Source organism: Dromiciops gliroides, chromosome 1 (assembly GCF_019393635.1).
Source record: "Dromiciops gliroides isolate mDroGli1 chromosome 1, mDroGli1.pri, whole genome shotgun sequence".
Classification (NCBI taxonomy): Eukaryota; Metazoa; Chordata; class Mammalia; order Microbiotheria; family Microbiotheriidae; genus Dromiciops; species Dromiciops gliroides.
Window position 1 is genome coordinate 231,100,353 of NC_057861.1, and position 22,530 is coordinate 231,122,882.

Sequence of the window (22,530 nt, forward strand, 5' to 3'; positions counted from 1 at the left end):
GAAGGTAAGAGTCTCGCTGTTAACCGGGACAGCTGCTGGTGGGACACTTGCTGTGACTGGACGCCTTCATCCACTGGCCCCCCCTGCCCTCCTCTGATTAACTTTAGTTTTCTTACCTTCGTCCACTAGGTAGCCTTACAGAGAAAGTTATGTATTGGCCTCTCGGCCTCCTGCTTTTGATTTAAAAAAAGAACGAAAATCAAACTTTCCATTTCTCCTTGAGACCAAAGGATTTTATATATAATGTCACAGACATCGATTTCAGGCATTGATGAAAGAGGAACTCCCAAAGAAAACGTGGCCGCTTAATTTTATTTTTAATTTTAAAATTTCAGTTAAAAAACTAAAAATTTTCTGTTTATATATTGCGATGGCAATTGTAACCATAATAACAGGACGACTGTCCCTCAAGATAATTTAGGATGCTTAGGTACAGAAGAGAGAGAATATGGGTTAGAACATAGGGGAAAGAGACCATATTGTAAAGGAGTCAGAAGACCTGGATTCTTGATTAGGTTCTGCTACTTACTGTATGACTTTCGAAAAATTATTTCCCCTTCCAGGGCCTCAGTTTCCTCATATTTGAAAAAATATGAGCAAGTTGGCTTAGATGATCTCTAAGGTTGCTTCTAGCAGTGAATCCTATAAAACCAATGTATAATTTCCTTGTGATATGGGTCTAGGCTAAATCAGATTTTCTTCTGGAGTAGCTAAATCGAAGGACAGACACACCTAAGAAGTAGGGGGAGATAAGCTGCGTCTGGGACAAAGATAGCTCCAGAAGTCAGGACGACCACACACCTCATTCAAATTTTTCCCACCCTACCCTCAAAGGGAACTTTCCATTGTCAGGTGGTCATCCCATCTATCCTCTATAACAGCTTTGGCCTCCCTCCCATTTGGGAAGGAGTTTGTTTCTAAGCCATCTCCTTCCCTTGAGGTGAAGTCTTCAACTTCTCTCTAGGTCACTTTCTCTAGCTCCCCAATAAAAGACCATTTTATTCTAATTGGATTGTGTGCAAGAGTTGTAATGCTTTACTGAGGAATACCTAAGGACCCCCACCACCTATTCCCCCCCCCCCAGATACTTGCATAATAAATTCCTTAAGATGGTGTTGGTTTCCCACACTTTTTTTTTTAAAGCGTTTTAGATGCTTTATTTAAAAATCATCACTTTTACTGCCATAGACCTCTCCCAACCTCCTACAAATAAATATAATAAAGCAAAACATATCAACACATTGGTCATTTCTGAAAATGTAAACCTCATTCCAGACCTGTGGTCTCCCATCTGTTAGGAGACAGGCTTTACCATTAGTCTTTTTTTTTATTATTTTAATTTTTTGTTACATTTTTAATTTTAATTTTTTGTTACATTTTAAGTTCCAAACTGTCTCCTTGCTTCCTTCCCTCCCTCCCCCCTTCCCTCCCTCTCACCCCACACTAGAGAAGGCCACCATTTGACACAGATATATAAATATATGTAAAACCATACAATGTATATTTCTGTTTATCAGGGGTTTTTTTCCCTCTGGAGGTGGATAGCATCTTCTTTCATAGGTCCTTTGTAGTTGATTTGAGTACTTATGATTCTCAGAATAGCTTATTTTTCCAACAATATTGCTGTTAAAGGGTTCTGTTCATTGTACTTTATTATTTCATGGAAGTCTTTCCATGTTTATCCAAAATCCCCCAGCTCATAATTTCTTACAGCACAATAGTATTCCGTCAGAAATCATGTACCATAATTTGTTTAGCCAGAAGTCCTTAAACAACAACAAAAAATTTCTCTTTCCCCATGCTATTACCCTTCCCCACTTGAAAACCCCTTATCTTCTCTCAAGGTCCTTGCCAGGTGCCATCTCCTTCAGGAAGCCCTTGAACCTCCTCAGTTCATTTGTGCTCTCTCTCCCTCCTCCAATTACTTTGTATTTATTAGTCAGTTTATGTGTTTTAGTTCTCCAATAGAAAGTAAACTCCTTTGAGGCAAAGATTTTTAAAAATTTGTCTGGATATTCCTTGCACAGAGGAGCAATAAAGAGTAGTGGGTAGGGGCAGCTAGATGGCGCACCAGATAGAGCACTGACCCTGGATTCAGGAGGACCTGAGTTCAAATCCGGCCTCAGACACTTGACATTTACTAGCTGTGTGACCCTGGGCAAGTCACTTAACCCTCATTGCTCTGGGGGGAAAAAAGAGTAGTGGGTAGAGAACTGGTTTTGAAGTCAGGAAGATCTGAATTTGAGTGCTGCCTCTTACACATGCCAAATGTGTGATTCAGGGCAAGTCCCTAAGACTCAGTTTCCAAGTAGATGGCAGTGTGCATTAATAGAGAAGTTTCCTCACTGGGAGTTTTCTGCAGCAATGAAATGATGGTTCTGGTCCCCAAACATCTCTAGCACAATGCCTTGCATATAATAGGGACTTCATGATTATTTGTTTAATTGAATATTCTCTAATTGATATAGTGGTGATCAATTTCAACACAATATATGAAACTGGCACAATAATTCATTCCCTTATTTGTGATGCTGACCATCTCTCTCATCCTGGCTGTGACCCAGAAAGAAAATTGGACAAGCAAGAAAAACTCCCACAGAGGCTGCTTTAATGAATCAATAGCCCTGCCAGCAACTTTTGTTCAGTCTAGAAGATTATACACTGAGCACATGGAGTGAGAGTGCCTTGTGGCATCAAAGTTACTACGGGAGGGTCTGTGAGGAAACAGATCCAGGGAACTTAAGCTTGGAAGCAATTCTTGAGCATCTCACAGAGTGGGCCCAAGTCCAAACACTGCACACTTACCTCTCCATGGCTGAATTTTGTGAATATTTAGAGTAGTCATCTTTATTAGCAAATATAATTTGGTTCAATTCGGCAAGCATTTGTTAAGTATCAGCTTGTGGCCAGGTGCTATGCTAGGTCATTAGCTATATAAAGACAAAGAAAAATAGCTCCTGTCATCAGTCAGCTGGCAAGGTAAGATCATAGATCGAGCTTGAAGGAACCTTAGAAATTATCTAATCCAAGCTCCTCAACTTTACAGCTAGGAAGCTAAAGTCTAGAGAGGCTGTGACTTGTCCAGTGTCATAACACCATTCCTCCTGACACTGTCTCCCATCTCTGCACCCACCATGCCTGGAATGCACTACCTCCTTTTCCTTCCCTCTTTATTAGGGAATCAGAGTCCTTCTCCTTTAAGATGTACTTCAGGCACCATGTTCTGCCCAAAACCTTTCCTGATATACACCTTCCCTCCTCCCAACTGCTAGTGCCCTCCCTTCCAAACTACCTTGTATTCAACCACTCTGTGCAATATCTTTATTATCTTTGTATTGTGCTGAAATCTTTTTATATGTACTTGTCTTCTCCATTAGGATATGTTTGGCTCAATGGATAGAGTGCCAGCTCTGGAGTCAGGAAAACTCTTTTTCTTGAGTTCAAATCTGGCCTCAGACACTTACTAGCTGTGGCACTCTGGGCAAATCACTTAACCCTGTTTGCCTCAGTTTCCTCATCTGTAAGATGAGCTGGAAAAGGAATTGGAAAGCTACTCCAGTGTCCTTGTCAAGAAAATCCCAAATGGGGCAGCTAGGTGGCACAGTGGATAAAGCACAGGCCCTGGATTCAGGAGGACCAGAGTTCAAATCCAGCCTCAGACACTTGGCACTTACTAGCTGTGTGACCATGGGCAAGTCACTTAACCCTCATTGCCCTGCCAAAAAACAAAACCAAAAACCACAAATGGGGTCAGGAATAGTTGGACACAACTGAAAATTGAACTCAACAACAAATTTTTAGTTGGGATTGTTTCATTCTTTGTACTTGTATCCCTAGTGCCTAGCATAGTGCCTGCCAATATAGTAGGCCCTTAATAAATACGTGTTGAGTATAATTGGTAGAGCAGGAATTTCGAAGTGGCTTGAAGTACTCCAAGTTTAGCTGTCTTTCCACTGTACCACATATATACAGAGAGAAGTAAACATCATTTCTGGGATGCTGACAACCAGGACTTGAATAGGAGGTGACCCATCAGCTAGACTGTGAATGGAAATAGGAATTCCAAGAAGCAGAGGCAAGGGGGAGCATTCCAGTCTAGGCAAGCGACCCAGTATATGTATGCCTTCAGTCAACGAACATTTATTAAGCCCTTACTGTGTGCCAGGCACTTAGCTGAGAGCCAAGGACACAGAATCATTGACCGAAACAATCCCTCCTGGAAATGAGCTTAGATTCTTTGTTTTTTTGGTTTTTTTGTGGGGCAATGGGGGTTAAGTGACTTGCCCAGGGTCACACAGCTAGCAAGTGTCAAGTGTCTGAGGCTAGATTTGAACTCAGGTCCTCCTGAATCCAGGGCCTGTGCTTTAACCACTGCGCCACCTAGCTGCCCCTGAGCTTAGATTCTAATGGGGTCATGGAAAGGATCAGCCTATGTAAGGGCATGGAAGCTGGAATGGCTGCTAGTTTGCTTGGAGTGGAGCATGCAAGAGGGAGTAATAGGAAATCAGCCTGGAAAGGTAAGTTGGAGTCAGGTTATGAAGGACTTTAAATGCCAGACAACAAAGTTGGTGTTTTACCCTAGAGATTATTGGAAGCCATTATAGATCCTTAAACAGAGTAGTCTAGGCAAAGAGTTGATGAGGGCCTGACCTAGGGTGATGGTGGAAAAGGGATGAATGGGAGAGAGGGTGTGGAGGCAGAGTTGGCCAATGATTTGATAGAGTTGAGAGAGAATAGAGTTGAGGAGTTTGCAAACGTGTTTGATGAGGAGGCTACTGGTGCCTTAAACGTAAAGAAGTTTGGGAAAGGGGTGAGTTTAGGATGACAAATAATGAGAACTGTTTTGGATATGAATTGGAGATGCCTATGGGACATCTGGGTAGAGACATCCAGCAAGTGGTGATTATGACTGGGGATGGAAGCTCAGGATCTGGACATAAAATTTTGAGTCATTTGTATGGAGATGATAGCTGAACACATAGGAGTTGATCAAATCACTGGAAGAGAATGTAGAAAGAGAAAAGGACAAAGAGTTGGAACACACCCACACAGAGGGTTGGGAAACAAACAGCTCATAGTCCAGTAAAGGGAGACTAAGAAGCAATCAAATGAGTAGGAGAAACAGGATATAGCAGTCATGAAAATCCAGGGAGAGTGTCCAGGAGGAGGGAATGGTCAACTGCGTCAGATACTGTGGGGAAGGCAAGAAGAATGACTAAAGGTATTGGATTTAGTCATTAAGAAGCAAAAAGAACAGCTTTAGTCAAATAGTAGGAACCCAAACAATCTGCCTTCTTAATTTGACCCTGACTGGCCCCTTGAAATGATTCATATTATTCCAAGACTGATGTGTGTCTCTCACCTTGATTTTAGGTAGTATGAACTCAAGAACTGCCACAATTTGTGAATTTGAGCTGTCACAGTTTGTGTTCCCAGGATCAGTACTCACACTCATTTGTGGCTCCTACTCTGGAACTGTCACTGAGCCATTTTCCAAACTGCTTCCAGCAGAAATCTGAACAGAATCCATAGAACCTGACATGCAACAATAACTGGAATACTTAATTCTCAGGCTCCCTCCTGGGGAGAAATCTTCTCTTAGCATCACCAGGGCCCTGTCTTAAGGGGGTGGCTTGATATTTACTCTAATTGCCTCTAGGTGTTACTAGTAGTAGTCATGAACATTAAGTGGCTTGGTACAGCACCACTTGTTTCAGGGACAGAATCAGTTGGAGAACTGGGTTAACTTGTTTCTCCCCAGACTGGGCTTCAGTGAGGCTGAGTGATGTGGAAAATTAAACATAGAAGGGAGCCTTTGACCTTGTCTGTAGCAGAAAGGCTCTGGCCTTGCCGTGTTCCAGCTAGTCCTGTTTCTCCTTTGTCCTTTGTAAGGTAATCTCTGCCCTCATCCTCGTTTGATAAACTTGTATGTATCTTGCTTTCCTGTAATGATTATACCACTATACCACAACCACTCTTTTTGTATATAACCAAGTGGGCCCATTGTTGGAGGTCTGACCCCTGTGGGCCCTCATGCCTAATAAAACTCTCTCCACCTCAAGTACCTGGCTGAGTATTTTCTGTGTCAATTGTGCAGTAACAAGAAGACATGATTCCTTGTGAGGCAATGCAGAAAGCTGGGTTCTTTCATACTTACAGTATCCCAGGTAAGAAAATCCATAGCTCTTTTGGATTTGGAAATGGCAAAATTAGAAAACAGAAAGCCAAAAATCTTTCTTGTCAGAAGAGAAAACCTACAGGTAATGGGGAGGTAAGGTTGGTTGTTTGGAGGGAACACAGAATCCTGGTTATTTTTTTTTTTTTGAAGAAAACATTAACTCAAAGCACATGAGGCTTATGAGTAAACTTCATTGAGTCTTAGAAAAAGCCCTCAGTGGTTGAGCTTGTATGTGTAGGGGGACAGGCTGCTACTTTCTTGTATCTGTGCAGATGTCCATCTCTGCTATGTTAACACCTGGAATGTAGCGGAAATGGGTTAGGAAGAAATGCCTGGGACTATATTAGTCAGGAGTCCAAAGCACCTGAAGACCAGAGGAGATTTAGGTTGGAAGCTGAGGCAGTTAAAGAGGAACTGTTAGTCAGGAGAGAAGAGCATTCCTTTCATTATCACTATTTACAGTAAATGTTATTTTTTTTTTAATTCATTTTAGGGGCAGCTAGGTGGTGCAGTGGATAGAGCACCAGCCCTGGATTCAGAAGGACCTGAGTTCAAATCCAGCCTCAGACACTTGACACTTACTATGTTATGTGACCCTGGACAAGTCACTTAGCCCTCATTGCCCCACAAAAAAAATTCCATTTTAATTTTAAATAATTTAAAAATAAATATTTGTTCTGTGAACATGAGCTTTTCCCCCATGTACAAATAAAACGAAGGGGATTACATATTAAACTGAATCTCTACCAAAACAGCTGGCCTCTTCTTTTAAAAAGCATATAATGGATTTAACACGTTTCAAAACTGCCCTGTTTGTCCGTCTCCTTATGAACTTCCTTTTGTTCTGTTTAAAAATGTTTCATCATCATCATTTGCTCCTCTACCTCCAGATCCCTCCTACAACTAAAAAAACAAAAAGCAACAAAAACAAATCTCATGAAGCAGAACAATTCCAGCCACATCCAGAAGTGTTTCTCCCTCATTGTTCCTCTGGAGTTAAAATTGGCCACTAAGTTCTTTAATCTTGCAAAGTTGTTTTTCTTTACAGTCATGGAATATAGGTTGTGCTCATTTCACTCTGCATCAATTAATGCCTGTGTTTCTTGAAATCTATCCCTTTCATTGTTTCTTACAATAGTCCACTAACATTAATCTATGCAAGTTTATTTGGCCACTCTGATTTTGCATTCTCTTATTTTTAGTAAGGAGGTAAATAGGTTGTTCAGTGGATTGAGTACTGAGCCTGGAGTCAAGAAGACCTTAGTTCAAATCCAGTCTCACACACCAGCTGTGTGACTCTGGGCAAGTCACTTAACCCTTTACCTATTTGCCTTAATCCTTTGGAGAAGGAAATGGCAAATCACTTTACCAAGAAAAAACCACGGACAGTATGGTCCACAAGGTCACAACATCTGACATGACTGAACAACTGTTTTTAGTGATTTGGAACACTTTTAATATGGTTATTGAGAGCTTGGGTTTCTATCCCAGAGAGAACTGCCTGTTCATATCTATTGACCATTTAGGGAGGTAAGTGAACTAGGATGAATTCATGAGTCCATAAATGAGTGTGAGGATTAATTAAGATATGTGAGGAATACATGTCAAGAATGAGTCTTATGATTTGTCTTAAAGCTTCTCCCCTTCTCGTCTTGCATAGCATATTTAACATCATTGCTCATTTGACACTCTTCCCAGATTTCTTTCCAAGATGCCAAAGCCCTACCACAGCTGACCCCATTTCTCATTTTATCTTCCTTTTTGCCTCTTCCCACTCACATCTTTCTCATTTTGTCTTCTTTCCAAATTTGTCAGATTCCATGGCTTTTTCCTTTTCTATGTAGAGAACTCAATGGATCTTACTTCCTTCCCCCCTCCCCAAACCTTAATTTTACCTCCTTTGTGGTTGTTGTAAAATGAACTGTAGAAGAAAATGGCTAACCACTTAGAGTAGGACATGACCAAAACAACTTCCTGACTCCAGACCCAGTGCTGTATCCACTGAGCCACCTTGCTGCCTTTCATCTCTTTAATCCCACTCAATTTCTAGTGTTGAGGACTCATCAGGCAAAAGTTGATGCCTAAACAGAATCTAAGCTATTATATTTGAACCCAGGCAATGAAGCTAATATCCCAAAGCTTCATTATGCTGGGTGTTAGACTAAGAAAGCTTGTCTGTTCCAATGGAATTTTTTAAAGCTGATACTGATTTTCCGTTGGACATCATTACTAAAGAGGGCTTGGAATTTACCATGGAAGCTGTTGGTTGTCAGTCAAATTTGATTTCTCTGTGATGATTGTAGTTGCTAAATTTGGAGCTGTTGTTTCATCAGTGATCACTGTTGCTAAACCAAAGGTTTAGTTCTTTAATGGGAGAATGCTTTCTGAAATGGAGACCCCTGATGGAAGTAAAGGAGTTTTTGCTGTAGACAGTTGTACAAAAAGCTGGTATACACCTCAACCTCCATGCCCCTTCTTATAGAGACTAATATTGCTATTGGTCTTTTAGATTTACCAAAGCAGGTGCCACTGGTTTTGTAAGGGAGGACCTCTATTTTTGAGACCACTGGAGTCCATTCTTAACATCCTCCATTTAAACACTTTATTGGCTCTGGATTTTATGAGCAGAGAATTCAAGCAATGTAAATCGAGCATTGAATTTCTACAAAGCAGAACACTGAATATATAGACACTGACAGCAGAATCTTGCAAGTTAGTCCCTCTTGCCAGTCTGTTGCAAAACCCTGAGTGATCACCAAGGGATGATATTACTCAAAAGCATCCATCTGTAACATAAAGGAATTATGAGCTTGTCCAAATGCGATTAATCTTACTAGAATTGCCATGGTTTTCATCCAACTTCTGCTTGATATAACTTGGTTATAAAAAAGGACTCCAGTTATACACAATTCAAATTAAGTGCAAAACAGAAGGATGGATACTGAGGCAAATAAAGGATGATACTTCCATCAAAGACTAAGAATGGAGATAGAAAAAAATACCCAGTTCACACATCATCTTTGCTACCTGAGGTTGGAATGGTATGGTGTTTTGTTTTGGGGGGAGAGAAGACTAGGACTCACTGTTTTGATTTTCTTGAGCTAGAAGTGTTGCAGCCACTCATGGGCATTGATGATTGACAGGGAAGTGTTAAACCAGGCTTTTATTTAAAAAGCAAGCTGGTCTGCTCCCAGAGGGCTCACCACATTGGCAAGAATACAGCAAGACTGCCTGATAAGCTTCAGCCCTACTGTAGCTCAGAACTTCCACCTGCCTCAGCTTCCTTCAGGAGAAGGGATTACAGGCGTGCACCACAACACCCAGGCCCATTTCTTCTAATAGATAAATTTATTTCATGATTTCAAAAGTTTAAAGCAAAACTTATGAGCAGACACAGACTTATTTGCTTCAAACTCATTGGCTTTAAAGAATCCTCATTTTTATCAAAATACAAATATTTGTGCTTAAATAGAACACACCTGTGGTATATATAACACACCAAATTCAATTATGTAGCAATACCCCTAAAAACAAACTATGGTTTATTTTAAGCTAACACTAATGTAGGCCTATGCTATACCTTGCAAGAGCTAAAAAAACTTTTACTTGACTTCTTCCTAAGGGATATATATTTTGCTCAGTGCAGTAGAGATGAAGAAGGGCCTGTGTAAGGGCCTAGGATTCATTACATAATTAGTGCAATGTTTTGTGTAGTATTAGATAAAACGTAATATACCTTTTAAAGGCCTTCCACTCAAAAGGCATAGACACTTCAATAAAGATACATACGGAAATTCCTCTTAAGAAATCTAAGAGCCATAAACAATAAAAGAAAATTCCAATTTTAAGGCACTTAGAATCACCTCTCTATTGAAATAATTTTATAAACAGGCAACTATCCTAACAAAAATTCTTATAAATTTGGAATTAAACTCGAAATAATCTAGTCTTATGAACTTAAGCAGTGCTCAAAAGTTCAAAGTAGATAATGGAAAACATAGTGTGGTTAGGATTAAAGTTACCCAAATACTACAAATGAACAATGCAAATGTAAAATCATCATTAGAAGACAGCAAAGAAAACCTACTCATACAAATGAGGTTATGGCACTAGTTTAACTTTTGGTTTGACACAGTTATTCAGCATCCAGGATGCTAAGAGGCACTGGGAATACAAAGATGGTAGAGGTAGATAGAAAGCTGGAGATAGTGGGAAAACAAGTAGATAACTCGAATTTTTTCCTATAGTTTACTTCACCTGTTTCTCTGGAAACAATGAATAATAGTAAATAAATGTCCAAGCTGCCGTCAATTGATTAGTTCTTGGTGAGCCAAAGGTTTTGAACAAGTACTTCATCTCAGAAGTGTTTTTAATCTGGCACAAGAATGTATAATAGAGGAGTTAACACCTCTTCCTGAGGAAAAAATTGCTAATTCATATATAAGCTGTAACTTAGTGTTTGGCCATTGAGGTTTTAAAAAACTAGATTTTTTTATTTTCAGAAGTTATTTAAATACACCTAATACCTGCATTTAGGGAAATACTTTGTTCACAACCTTTATTTTAAAAGTATTTATTACAAAAAGTGTAAAAAATCCAGCTAAACCAGAAATTGAGATTTTTTCCCCCCTTAGGCTTTCACAAGTCAATGATCATTTCTCCAATTCTACTTTACTTCAGCTTTAAAAAGTGATAACCCCCCTTTTTTTCCAGTCTGATTACAGAGGTGCAAGTGTGCCCCAAATGGCTTGGAATAAATACAGTGAGAAGCAAAAGCTGTAAAGCTGAGTGCATGCTAACAGTTTCTATCAGAAAGTCTCAGAAATAAACAGAATGAAAATAAGAACTGTTGGCATGAATACGACATTTCCTTTTAGTCATCTTTGTCTTTTGCTCCATGTTTAAGAATGCGTGTGAACTCAATATAATTGAAATTTCCCTTTTTGTCAATAGGTGCTTCTCTATACAGCTCATCTACTTCTTCATCTGTGAACCTGTCTCCCATTGTTGTCAGCAATTCCCTCAAGTAATCTTCCTGAATGGTGCCTATGAAATATAAAACAAAAAGTTAGAAAAAAAAAAGACTCTTTTAACAAGCAATTTCTATGGTGGATTAAGTAAGCATAGATCATTAAACACAAAAAGATATATACTTCTAAAATTCTATTTCTAGAAATTTAAGACACCATCATACATCAAAAATGGTCAAATGTGTGAGGTTTGTGATGCTTGGAAGACTTAGAGCTGCATGACACCATTTGGTTCTAATGCTCTTTGTCTTCTGAATAATCTATATTTACTAACCTATTTCTGTAGGATGCTCTAAATTTCTCATTCTTTGACATGTGGCTACTAAATTGGGGGAGATGAAAATTAACCCTAAGTCAATGAATAGTGAGGATAATCCAAAAGAATTTTCCAAAATGGCCTGCGGAGATAAAATTTGGGGACAGATTATTTTAAACCACTTGGGCTGAGTGTGGGTAAGTAGGCCAAGAAATGTTATGAAGTAAAAGAAAACTAGCTACAGGTAAAAAAAAAAATCCACTGAAAATCAACTTGCCTATAATTATAAAGAATTCAAAGAGTAAAAATTGAAGGGTTTTCATAACAAAATAGAAATGATAGATCATATATGATACATTTTTGTTACTACTAATAAATGCCAACAGTTTAAATTACTCTCCTAAAGCACTCATTCGTCTATTGGCCAATAGTCAACAAGCCACTAGCCATATAATGTGGTGTGTTCCTCTTCTGTTGCTTCTTATATACATGGGGATACCAACTGCTTTATAATTTAAAAAATAAGTAAGCTAGATTTACAGTGGAGGATATTAGTGTCAGAACTTAAGAGCGCTTTATATTGTCTTGCCATTATTATTGGGGGAAATAGTCATTCAAGAAATATCCACTGAAAAGGTATTAAAAGGATTACCATTTAGACTTCTGTACAGCTGTCTTAAAACGCATCTCTTACCTGTAGCTTCTTCATCAAAGCAAGCAAAAGCATTTCTGATGACATCTTCTGGATCTGTTCCATTTAACTTCTCCCCAAACATTGTAAGGAACATAGTAAAATTTATAGGACCCGGAGCTTCATTCATCATGGCATCTAGGTACTCATCAGTTGGATTCTTTCCTATAAGGATGTTCATATTTAAAAAAGAATTAATATATAAGTCCTACTTTATAAAAGTACAATACCAGTAATTTCACCAGATCTTTGGCTTAAAATACCAAAAAAAATTGAGTAAGATGGTATTCTGTGTACTGAACATTTGATTTTAAGTTTAGACATGGGCTGAATTTCAGCTCTTTATATCTCAATTCTTTCACCTAGGATTTAGTCAGTCTTCCTATCCTAGCAAGCTGCCTCACCTACCATCCTTCAAGTTTATGTATGTGTCTTACCTTCTCACTAGTATGTAAATTCCTTGACAGTAAGACTTTGCCATCTTTTTTCTATGCACGCCTAGTGTCTAGTATGTAGCATTCATCAAACACTTTAAGTAGGTGCTCAATAGTTTTTAAAAAGTCAACAAATGCAATTCTATATATAAAATGTACATCTCAAATAAGGTAATAAGCCAGTGGTGGCTAGGTCCATCCTAAAATTTTGCTAAATAATCTTGCCTCTCTTTCATAAGGTTCTAGAGAACAGTTTCAAAAACTGCTTTAAGTTGTTCCAAGTTTCCAAGCCCTGGTTTGATCCTCAATGGTGATCATACTGAACTTTTTTATTATCTTAAAACATAAATATGAAAATGTTCTTAGATAATGTACGTAAAATGGTACAAATCTATGCTTACCTAAGGAAGCAAGCATATCATGTAAATCTTCCTTGTCAATAAAACCATCTCTGTTCTGATCAATCATATTGAAGGCCTCTTTGAATTCCTGAATCTGTGATTGATCAAACATAGCAAATACATTTGAAGTTGCGCGCTGAGGGCGCTTCTTGGTGGTCTTTGTCTTTGCCCTTTTGCTCGACATGTTGACTGTTAAATCCTAGTGAAGAAAGAAATTTTAAAAAATTTAAAAATAGAACTCAAGTTAATTTAAAAGTTGAGATTTACTTTACTGGTAAACAGTTCATCAAAACTCGGATGGATCTGGGATCTCATTCATTTGGATATTTTCTCTAGTGATGCAGATTGCAACCATCCATACTTTACTTTCTGTGTTACTCTTGTCCACATTCTCCCCATAAATTGGGGGTGAGGAAAGGGAGGCCTTCCTGACACCAAAGGAGTAAGTGAATAGTCCACCTGTAATCCCTCACCACATAAACTGTCCCTCTTTTAAAAATTACATATATTGTCATATTCTCTTACACAAATTAACAAGTACACTGTTGGCTGACAAACTAAACAGGAGGGTTAGCAGGCTGGATTACCTTCAGGTTATTGCAAAGCCCTTTTAAAGACACCAAACCTCTCCCAGAAAGGGGGAGAGGGGAAAGAAGGAGTTGGACTAGATAGCCCCTCATCCTTTCCAGTTCTAAATTTGTTCCTATGACCTTTTTTAACACCACTATTCTACCAATCATGGAAAGGCAATGAAGAAGCACCTGTTGGTGGGTGTGAGCAGGTTGCAATACATTGCAAATGAGGAACTTCAAAAAAAAAAAAGTAAAGGATATGAAGACAATACCATTATATCCATGCCTTGATTAGCAAGATATCTTTACTTGAAGTCATTGTCACTGAGGCTCTTTTCTTCCACAACCTATATATTATTAGTTAAGCATGTTTGAGACTAGTCACCCCTTTATATTAAGTTGATTGGGGGGGGGGGTTGGGGGTGACTGGGCCTCTAGGTAGCTTCTAAAAGGCCAGCTCTCTATAATTCAATCACCAAACTGACAAATTCCAAGCGAACATGAAACTAATGGGACATACATGACATGTACAGCACTACTGTGGACCTTTAACAGCAACTGCCATCCCAATTTCCCAAATTAAAAAACCAAAAATGCCTAACCAAACATTTAACAAGCCACCCGAGTGACAAATTCCACAAATGAACTGCATATAATGGATGAAGAAATCTGTTACTTAACTACCAGGGAATCAGCGCCAGTCTTACACTTTGAAAGTTAAGTTTTCCTAGGACACAAAGTAGTAGTAACTATGTTAATTATAAGGTATATTATTCACATTTCTTCAAAGGTGAGACTTCTCATCTTGTTTAGTTGCTTGCTTTATAAGGCTGGCAGAAAAGTAAGTATTAAAGTAATAGTGCAAATAGAACTATGGGAATTGGGTTTTCACCTAGTACTTCCTACTGCTAAATACCCTTGAGCCTGAATTGCCAATGGATTTCCACTTCTGGCACAGAAAATTACTTATAATATGTTAAATAGCTGAATAAAACAAAGTGCACACATGGTAAAAGAAATTTTATGCAAATTGTCAGTAAAGATAGATATGAAAATAATTGCCATTCTTAAGTGAAATACATTGTGAAATATTGGAACTAAAATTTGAATCCGGGAAAAATACAAATGTCTGTCCTTTAGCAACAAAAGCAGTAATTCCTTTAAAAATTTCTGCCTCTCAAAGACCCCAAATTGGCTTACATAGTTATTACATGCCCCATAATCATTTCACAATAAAATTATTTTACTATACCATGGCTGAGCTGAGATCCGGCTAGTAATCTGCAAAAGCTCCAGCTAAAAAGAATGGGACTCTGTAACGAGTTATATTCTTCTAGCTAGATCTACAAATAGCCACTACTGATTTCATCCACTGACCAGTATAACAATTTTAAAACTTACGTTCCATATACAACATTCATCTATGACACTGAAAAACACTATCCTCTGTACTAAAAATAAATCCCTGGACTCCAAAGAATGAACTATCACCTAGATCTCTGCCATAAATTTCCTTCTATAAATGAAGCGTTTAGCATAGCAGTAAAAAATTTTTATTTATTATATTAGCTTTGAACAGATGGCTCCCATGACTGACTCACATCAATTATTCCTCTTTTTTATTACTTAAATTCACTATTACAGCTTGATCACTTCATTCATAAAAATATGCCCCTCACTGTTTTCTTAGATTCTCATTTCAGAGTCTTAACACAAAAATGCCATAAAACAAAACACCATACATACCATGGGTCAATGTTGTGGGAAAGTATGCTATTTCCTATGACAGGCTCAAAAGCTAAGTGCTAAATTTATCCATTACTCATCCCCTGACCTCTCATCGTCCCTAATCTGTTCAAAGAATGTATCTATAATTGAAGCTGTATTTTCAGCAAGTACTTGTTCTAACTCTTCTTACACCCCTCTGTAATTTTTCTTATTTGAAGCTTCAAGAAGTGCTTCCAATTTAAAATATTACAAGATTTAGTTGTCTGTTTATTTAATCCATAACCAGCATGCCTCTTAGAGCATGCATAGCATTCTTTCTATACCAAAAAGTGTTGTGTTGCTGTTCTTAAGTTTCCGAATTTAGTTATGCTGCTGCTCTAACAAGATATATACCACCTAATACCAGCCCATGAGGGCCAGCAACACATTTCACATTAGGGTATGCACCCAATGGATTTTATTTATATTTTCTAAGAGAAGCATTTATGAAATATTCAATCACAAAGAACACTAGTTTTATTCATCAAACAAAACCCTAAAACAACTAAGTTTAATTTAAAAAAACCTTTAAATTAAAAATAAAAAACCCACAACAGAATATCAGGTTTTTGGAAGACATTAATTAGGGTGTTTCTACACATACATACCTGCTCTTCTGGCGTAAGGGCTACCTCCATATAATGCTGAGACATTGGAGTGGGGCTTAAAAGTAAGGGAGTGTACTGCATGTAATGTCAGACTTTTCCTATATTTGGTTAGTTTTCCTGAACTGTTAAATTTCTCCCCTTTTGCTTCCTTGTTATAATCGCTGTCTGGGAAACATAGGTGTTTAGGTGTTATAAAAATACAAAGTATCAATATAATAACTAACATTCATATACCACTTACTATGTTACCAGACACTGTGATGAACAACAAGTTTATAATTATCTCATTTGGTACTCACAACAATCCAGGGAGATAGATGCTATTAACCATTTTACATATGAGGAAAACAGGTTCAATGACTTGCCTGGGTACTCTATCCACTGTGCCACCTAGCTGCCTGTCTTAAAGCTAAAAATTTTAATACTGAAAATTATGTAAACCAAAGGGCTTTTCAGAATTCAGTGATCAAGTGTGTGAGTGTGTGTGTGTAAAGTCTAGATATGGACAAATCCAGTGGAATACAACTTGCTTAAATGGTTTGAAAATCATCAAAGCTGAAGTTTTACATGAAAAGGCTTTTTTGACCTCCCACTGAATCTTCATCACACAGATTTTATATATATAGTTAATTAACAAATGTTAGACATGGCCTTAGAATTAATACATTTACAGCTAATGAAACAAAGGTTTAAGTTTGGATGTAATTAAAGAAGAATGCTATAGTTGCATTACTTTATAAGCATGCCAATCATGTGGAAAATGCAAAGATGACAAAAATGTAAGAGATTTCACAGGGGAGTATATGCTTTATTGTCAACTGAATGGTACTTAGTTTAGAGGAAAAAGAAGTCATCTTGAATCAGGAAAGCTTTATAGTAGAGTGGCTTGAAAAAACTGAGCCATAATATTTTGGCTGGAAGAAACAGTACTTTATATCTAGTGTGGTATAGTGAAAAGTTCTTGGTTGTAGTTTTAGCTCTACCACAAACTAGCTATTTAGGCTTTCATTAAGACACTTAACCTCTTCAAATACCATCTCTTCTATAAAGAGGGTAGATTGCTAAAGTCTCTTTCTTGCTTTAAAATCCTTTTAGCAAATCCAATAACTAATAATTTCACAAAGCAGAATTCTACTATATCATAAAAATAGTTAGAAACTTCTATCTTGTGTAGACCTGAAAGGTTTGCTAGGATTTCTACTGATATAGTAAAGGAGAATTCTCCCCTTATATTAGGGCAGAATTATATGGCTAAGCCAAAAATTTAAAAATTTAGAAAGGCTATTGGTATATGAATTGGAATGTATTTTTTTATGCCCACATCCAAAAAGTACACTTGATATTGAAATTTGAAACACTTCAGTTTTTGGAGCTCCAAGCAAACATTTCAGAAAAAAAAATTGCTGTATTCACACACATGTGTGTACATGTATAGTGTACATATATATGTAAACATTTTTCTCCAAAGGGACTTGAGTGGTGTTTACGTATAAAGGGAAAAAAGGAGACAGCTGACAAATACTGTTTTCCTTCTCTGCCTCTAATTTGTCCCTTGCTATGTCTAGTCTCCTCATGCCAATTAGAGACCCAGATTTACCTCTCACAAAGTAGATGGCTCCCAAACGTCTCTTGTATCAAGCCTCTCCCCATCCCTATGAATTTCATTTTAAAACCCAGTGTATATTCTCTGGGATCTTCCAGCCAATCTTTCATACACATAACTCTGTGCAAATTAAGCTAAATAAACTTTTCAGCGAGTATAAGCTAGCACCTCACTAGAGTTAATAACATTTATATAGCACTATGTGCCAGACAATGTGCTAAGCACCTTGCAAATATTTAATCTGATCCTAATATCACCCCCATTTTACAAATGAAGAACCTGAGACAGAGATGAAGTGACTTGCCCAGGGTCACATATCCAGTGTCTGAGAATGGGTTGAATTCAAGTCTTCCTGACTCCTGGCACAGAGCTCTATCCACTGTTCCATATAGTTGCCCCATTATTTGTAAACATAGTTTTAAAGGCCTAATATAATATAATCTGCAAGCATTCCTTTCTCGATGGGACAGGATAAGGGAAGTTCAAATAAGCCACAGCTATCAAAGAATTGCTTTGGTATCAGCCATACCTTGGCTTTAAAAAAAGTTATGAATAATGAAAGGCATTAATTAAAAATAACCAGAAAGTTGAATAACAAGAACTAACATTTAAATAGTGCTTACTGCACGCCAGGCATTGCTAAGCGATTGACAATTACCATCTGATTCTTGTAACAACCCTGGGTGGTAGGTGCTATTATGCCCATTTTACAGAAGAGGCAAGTGAGGTTGCCTACAGAGGTTAAGTGATTTGCCTAGGGTCAAGTATCAAACTAGGATTTGAACTCAGGTAGGTGGTTTTTTTCCCTGAGGCAGTGAGGGTTAAATGACTCGCCCAGGGTCACACAGCTAATAAGTGTCAAGTGTCTGAGGCAGAATTTGAACTCAGGTCCTCCTGAATCCAGGACCGGTACTTTATCCATCATCTGAGCCATATTTTGAATATGGTGCTCCCCTAGTCTAAGCTGAAGTTTAGAATCTTTTTGTACAATTCATACAGGTTAATTTTGAACAATTTAATTTTTTTTTTGGATGGAGACATTAGGTGTAGTAAGAACACCACTGCCTTTGAAGGAGGACTTGCCTCTGAATCAAAGTTCTTACTCCTTTGTACCCATGTGAAACTCCTGGCAAGTCAATAAACTTCTCTGATCCTTCATTTATAAAATGAGGGATCTGATTCAATGGTCTCTAATCTCTAAATCCTAAAGGTTTCGTGACACTAAATAGTTTGCTAGAGGACCCGGAGTCTAACAAGCTACAGGGCTCATCTCTTCCTGAACAGCTCAGATAATCACAGGCGATTTCATCCCATAACGTGATATTAAGACACCTTCTTCATCAGTTTGCACAAAGAACTATGACGTGATTACAAATGGCAATGTATAAAAGGAAAATGGCCTACATAAAATTGTATTTTCTACACGAAGCATTATTTTGCCAGGGTACAAAATGCATTTTCCTAAAGCCAAAGTTGTAGCTTAACACTCCCCCCCACCATGTTTCCTTTTGCTACACCACGACAAGCATTATGAGCGTACATAAATCTAGAGGCCTTTTAGTTGGATAACTTTATGCTTTATTTTTAGGCCATTTCTAAAGTTTCAAACTAGTCTACGTATGTTCTTACTTTATTGCTCACTAGTTTTCCAACGTCGCTGTGCTAGTATTTTTTAAGTCCCATTTTCTAAGTTAAAAACCTGCTTGGTTTCCAACTATGCTACTCAACTTCCTGTTTGGAAATCAGGAGTAGCTGCCACACCCCACCCGTGGTTAAGTTTATCTAGAGTAGTTTGGTTGCAGTTTGCAAGACTGGGACTGTTCCTTAAAAGCAAAAGGCATTACTTGAACACCACTTTTAAAAAGTGAGTTTGCTAATAAACGTGCCCATGTCCAAGATTTTTTAAAAACAAATTTCAGAGACTAGTAACTTTTAAGAAGAAAAATCTCCGTTCTCTTGCAGTTTTACCCTGTTCCTTAGGCATTTAAAAGATGAGAAAAGGAAACCAAGTCGTTCCTGCATTAATTTACCCATCTAGATTGCTACAAATTAACTTTTTAAAAAATTATTTTTAGCCTATAACAAACGTTTGTTGGATACTGACTGTTAGAAATCCTAGACCCAACCATAATATTTTAAAATTGCTCTTTACGAGCTCACTAAGTCGTACTGAGAGTCACAATCTACAGAACGCCCTCAATTTCGCTAAAAACAAACAAAAAACCACGCCAACTATAGAATGAACGTGGAAGAGATAGTTCAGGGGTTTTAACCTCCCTCTCACCCATGGCCGCTTTGACCACGGACCCACCTCAGAAAATTGGTAAATGCACGATACAGTACACAAAACTCCAAGTGAAAAAAGACAATTATCAAGAGTGTGTATGAAGTTCCCAGACTGGTTCAAAACCCCGAATTCATGCACAGCTTTGCAGCCGAGAAGGGAGCCCGGGCAGGACGTTGCAAAGCGTCCCACAGGGTCAGCCCCGAAGGAAGAGGCTCGGGTTTTTCGGGACCCCCTCGTACCACCCACTCCCTTAGGGCTGCAGCAAGGCAGCCAAGCCCCCTCAGACCAAGTCTGGAATGGGCGAGCCAGATCTAGCTTCCAGCCTCAATCTTCCCGCTTCCCACGCCCCTCGTCTTCCTAGGGGAAGGTGCCGGGCGGGGCTCTAGGTGGACCCCCCTCCCCAGACCCCTCGGCGTCAGAGATGGGACTGGGTGGGAAGGATAGCCCAGCCGACCCTCCAGGAGTCGTCCCTCTATCGGGGCCGCAAGCACCACTCACCCGCGGCGGCCGAGAATCCAAGAACAACGGAGGCGACAAACAACGACACGTCCCCGAACCCGGCTGGAGATGAAGGAGTAGGCGGCAGCTACTCTACGGTACGCTACAACCTACTCACGACGGCCCAGGAAGCAGCCGCCAACCCCGGCACTTCCGGCCCCGACTCACAAACCGGAAGGAACTTCGGGCTGGGCTCCATTTTCTGCCCAATAGTGGCGCCTTTCTAATGGAAAAAGGGAGGGGATCGATAGACAGCATCAAGCTAATAAAGAGAGCCAGTGGACTGAGGAAAAGTAATAAATGTAGCACATCATTCAGGACAATGGATGACGGTGCTTGGTGACTTTACTTTTAAGTGAAATTCTTTGATTCCTCGGGCTAGCTGTCATAATTTAGCTCTTGCTCTCCCCTCGTCGCTTGGAAAGATGGTCGAGTCTAGCCCCAAGCATTGACCTTACCTCACATACCAAAGCTCAATAAGGGGCAGGGCCTCGCAGTCTATGTCCTTGTAGGGAAATAGAAGAGAATGTTTGCATAGAGACACACGTGATCCTCTTCTAAGTCTCGGCCTATTACCTCATAGGTAGTCTTGCGCAGGCGCAGACCTGCCTTTCTTCCTCTTACCCCTTACCCCTCTCTCTACCCTCTTTAATCTTCCTCGTACCGAGCTGCTTGGGGCAGGAAAAGCGTTTGGACCTCTGGAATGTGTGTCAAAACTTGTTCACTCCTTATCTCCAATGAGATCATCTATGTGAAGCCTTTGCCAACCTTAAAACACTTGTGCATCTCAAATACGAGTAGTACTTCTTTAACAATTAATTAATCACCGTAGTTTACTTCTCTCCCGAGCAAAGGAAGAGCTATCCGGAAAGGGAAGTTTTCACGGAAAGTTTAATTTCCCTTTAGTTTTTGGGTTTCAGTACGTTTAGAAAGCTGGAAGTCTTGCCTCTGAATCAAAGCTTACAAGAAGGAAATGCTGTCCACTGGGTGGGCAAGTGGAGTCCGTTTCCTTTACCAACCCACCCCCCCGCCCGCCACGCTTCCCACCAAAAACTAAACGTCCCGCCTACATCCTCACGAATCAGCTTAGACCTCCCATACTAAAGGGAGGTCAGGGTTGCTTCCAGGAAACAGGATCCCCCTTCAATTAGTCGGTTGGCTACTAAGTCTAAGATTTGTTTCATCTCCGATGAGTCGTGACTTACCTAAGGGTCACACAGTGAGCGCGGAAGTTTGGATTTGAACATAGTTCTTAACGCTGTGCTTTTTCCTCCACAAACCAAGCTCTCTTTCTGTCAAGAACAACATTAAACGGTTTGAGCCAGATTTTTATCTTTGTGCATCTATCAGTTTATCCAAAGACCAGGGAATATAGACCAGGCTGAGTAAGGGCTGAAGCATAACTGAGAATTCTGTCTTGTTTTTTTTCTAGAGGATTGGGCCTATCTTTGCAAGATTTCAATGTATAATTGGGTTTTTCCCATCCTCATGAGGATGTAATAAATCTGTCTCTGCTTGACTTGGTGGTCTCCTCGAGTTATTTGGGTAAACTGAGGCAGTTTGTCTCAAACAGGGTCAAGTGACTTGCCCGGGATCTCACAGCTACTAAGTGTCTGAGGTGAGCTTTGAACTCAGATTCTCCCAACTTCAGGGCCAGTGTTCTACCCATTGGGCCACCTAGCTGCCCCTTCTTGAGAAATGACTGATAAGCCAAAGAAAAACCGAACACTAAGCAGCATCTTCTAGGAATTTAATTTGGTGTAATGGACAAGCAGTGTTTGAACAATGCAAAGCACATGTGGCTCCACTGAGTGGCGACATACTACAGAGTACTCTAATAGTGAACTTGATATAGGGACTGGACCAGTGGTAAGACACATTTTAAAAAAGGAAGAGTGCAATTTCCTCACAATGTCCAAGGTGGCAGCAAAAGAGGAATCTTATTCAACCCTAACTCCCTTGTTGGCTCAAAGCTAAGGTAAAAGGCTAACAGAATGCCTTGGTTGCTGTGAATTACTATAAGAATGTGCCAGGAGAAGCAATTGCTGGTAATCTGACCCTTACATTCAGGTCATTTTTCAGGCTGGTTTCACAAGTTGCAACATCCACTACCCTGTCCCAGCCCTAGCCCTCATTTCTCTACTTTGCTTTTCTTGAGATCTTTTAATTTTACTTTGCTATCCTGAAAGATCTCTTCCCTGAGCT

At 39.2% G+C, this 22,530-nt stretch overlaps 1 protein-coding gene across 2 annotated transcripts; it reads right to left on the reverse strand.

The window, feature by feature from the left end:
• Window positions 1–8,770: 8,770 nt before the first annotated feature.
• LOC122734336 (myosin regulatory light polypeptide 9) lies at window positions 8,771–20,507 on the reverse strand. 2 transcript variants are annotated; one of them, XM_043975088.1, is made up of 4 exons: window positions 20,326–20,507; window positions 12,991–13,189; window positions 12,159–12,320; window positions 8,771–11,224 (listed from the first exon to the last, which is right to left on the reverse strand). In XM_043975088.1, exons 2-4 carry the CDS (start codon window positions 13,172–13,174, stop codon window positions 11,052–11,054), a joined length of 519 nt encoding a protein of 172 aa, XP_043831023.1. In that variant the 5' UTR covers window positions 13,175–13,189; window positions 20,326–20,507; the 3' UTR covers window positions 8,771–11,051. The 2 variants fall into 2 exon arrangements, with proteins under 2 accessions (XP_043831023.1, XP_043831022.1); XM_043975087.1 differs by lacking the exon at window positions 20,326–20,507 and adding an exon at window positions 14,815–14,958.
• Between the last annotated feature and the right edge of the window lie 2,023 nt (window positions 20,508–22,530).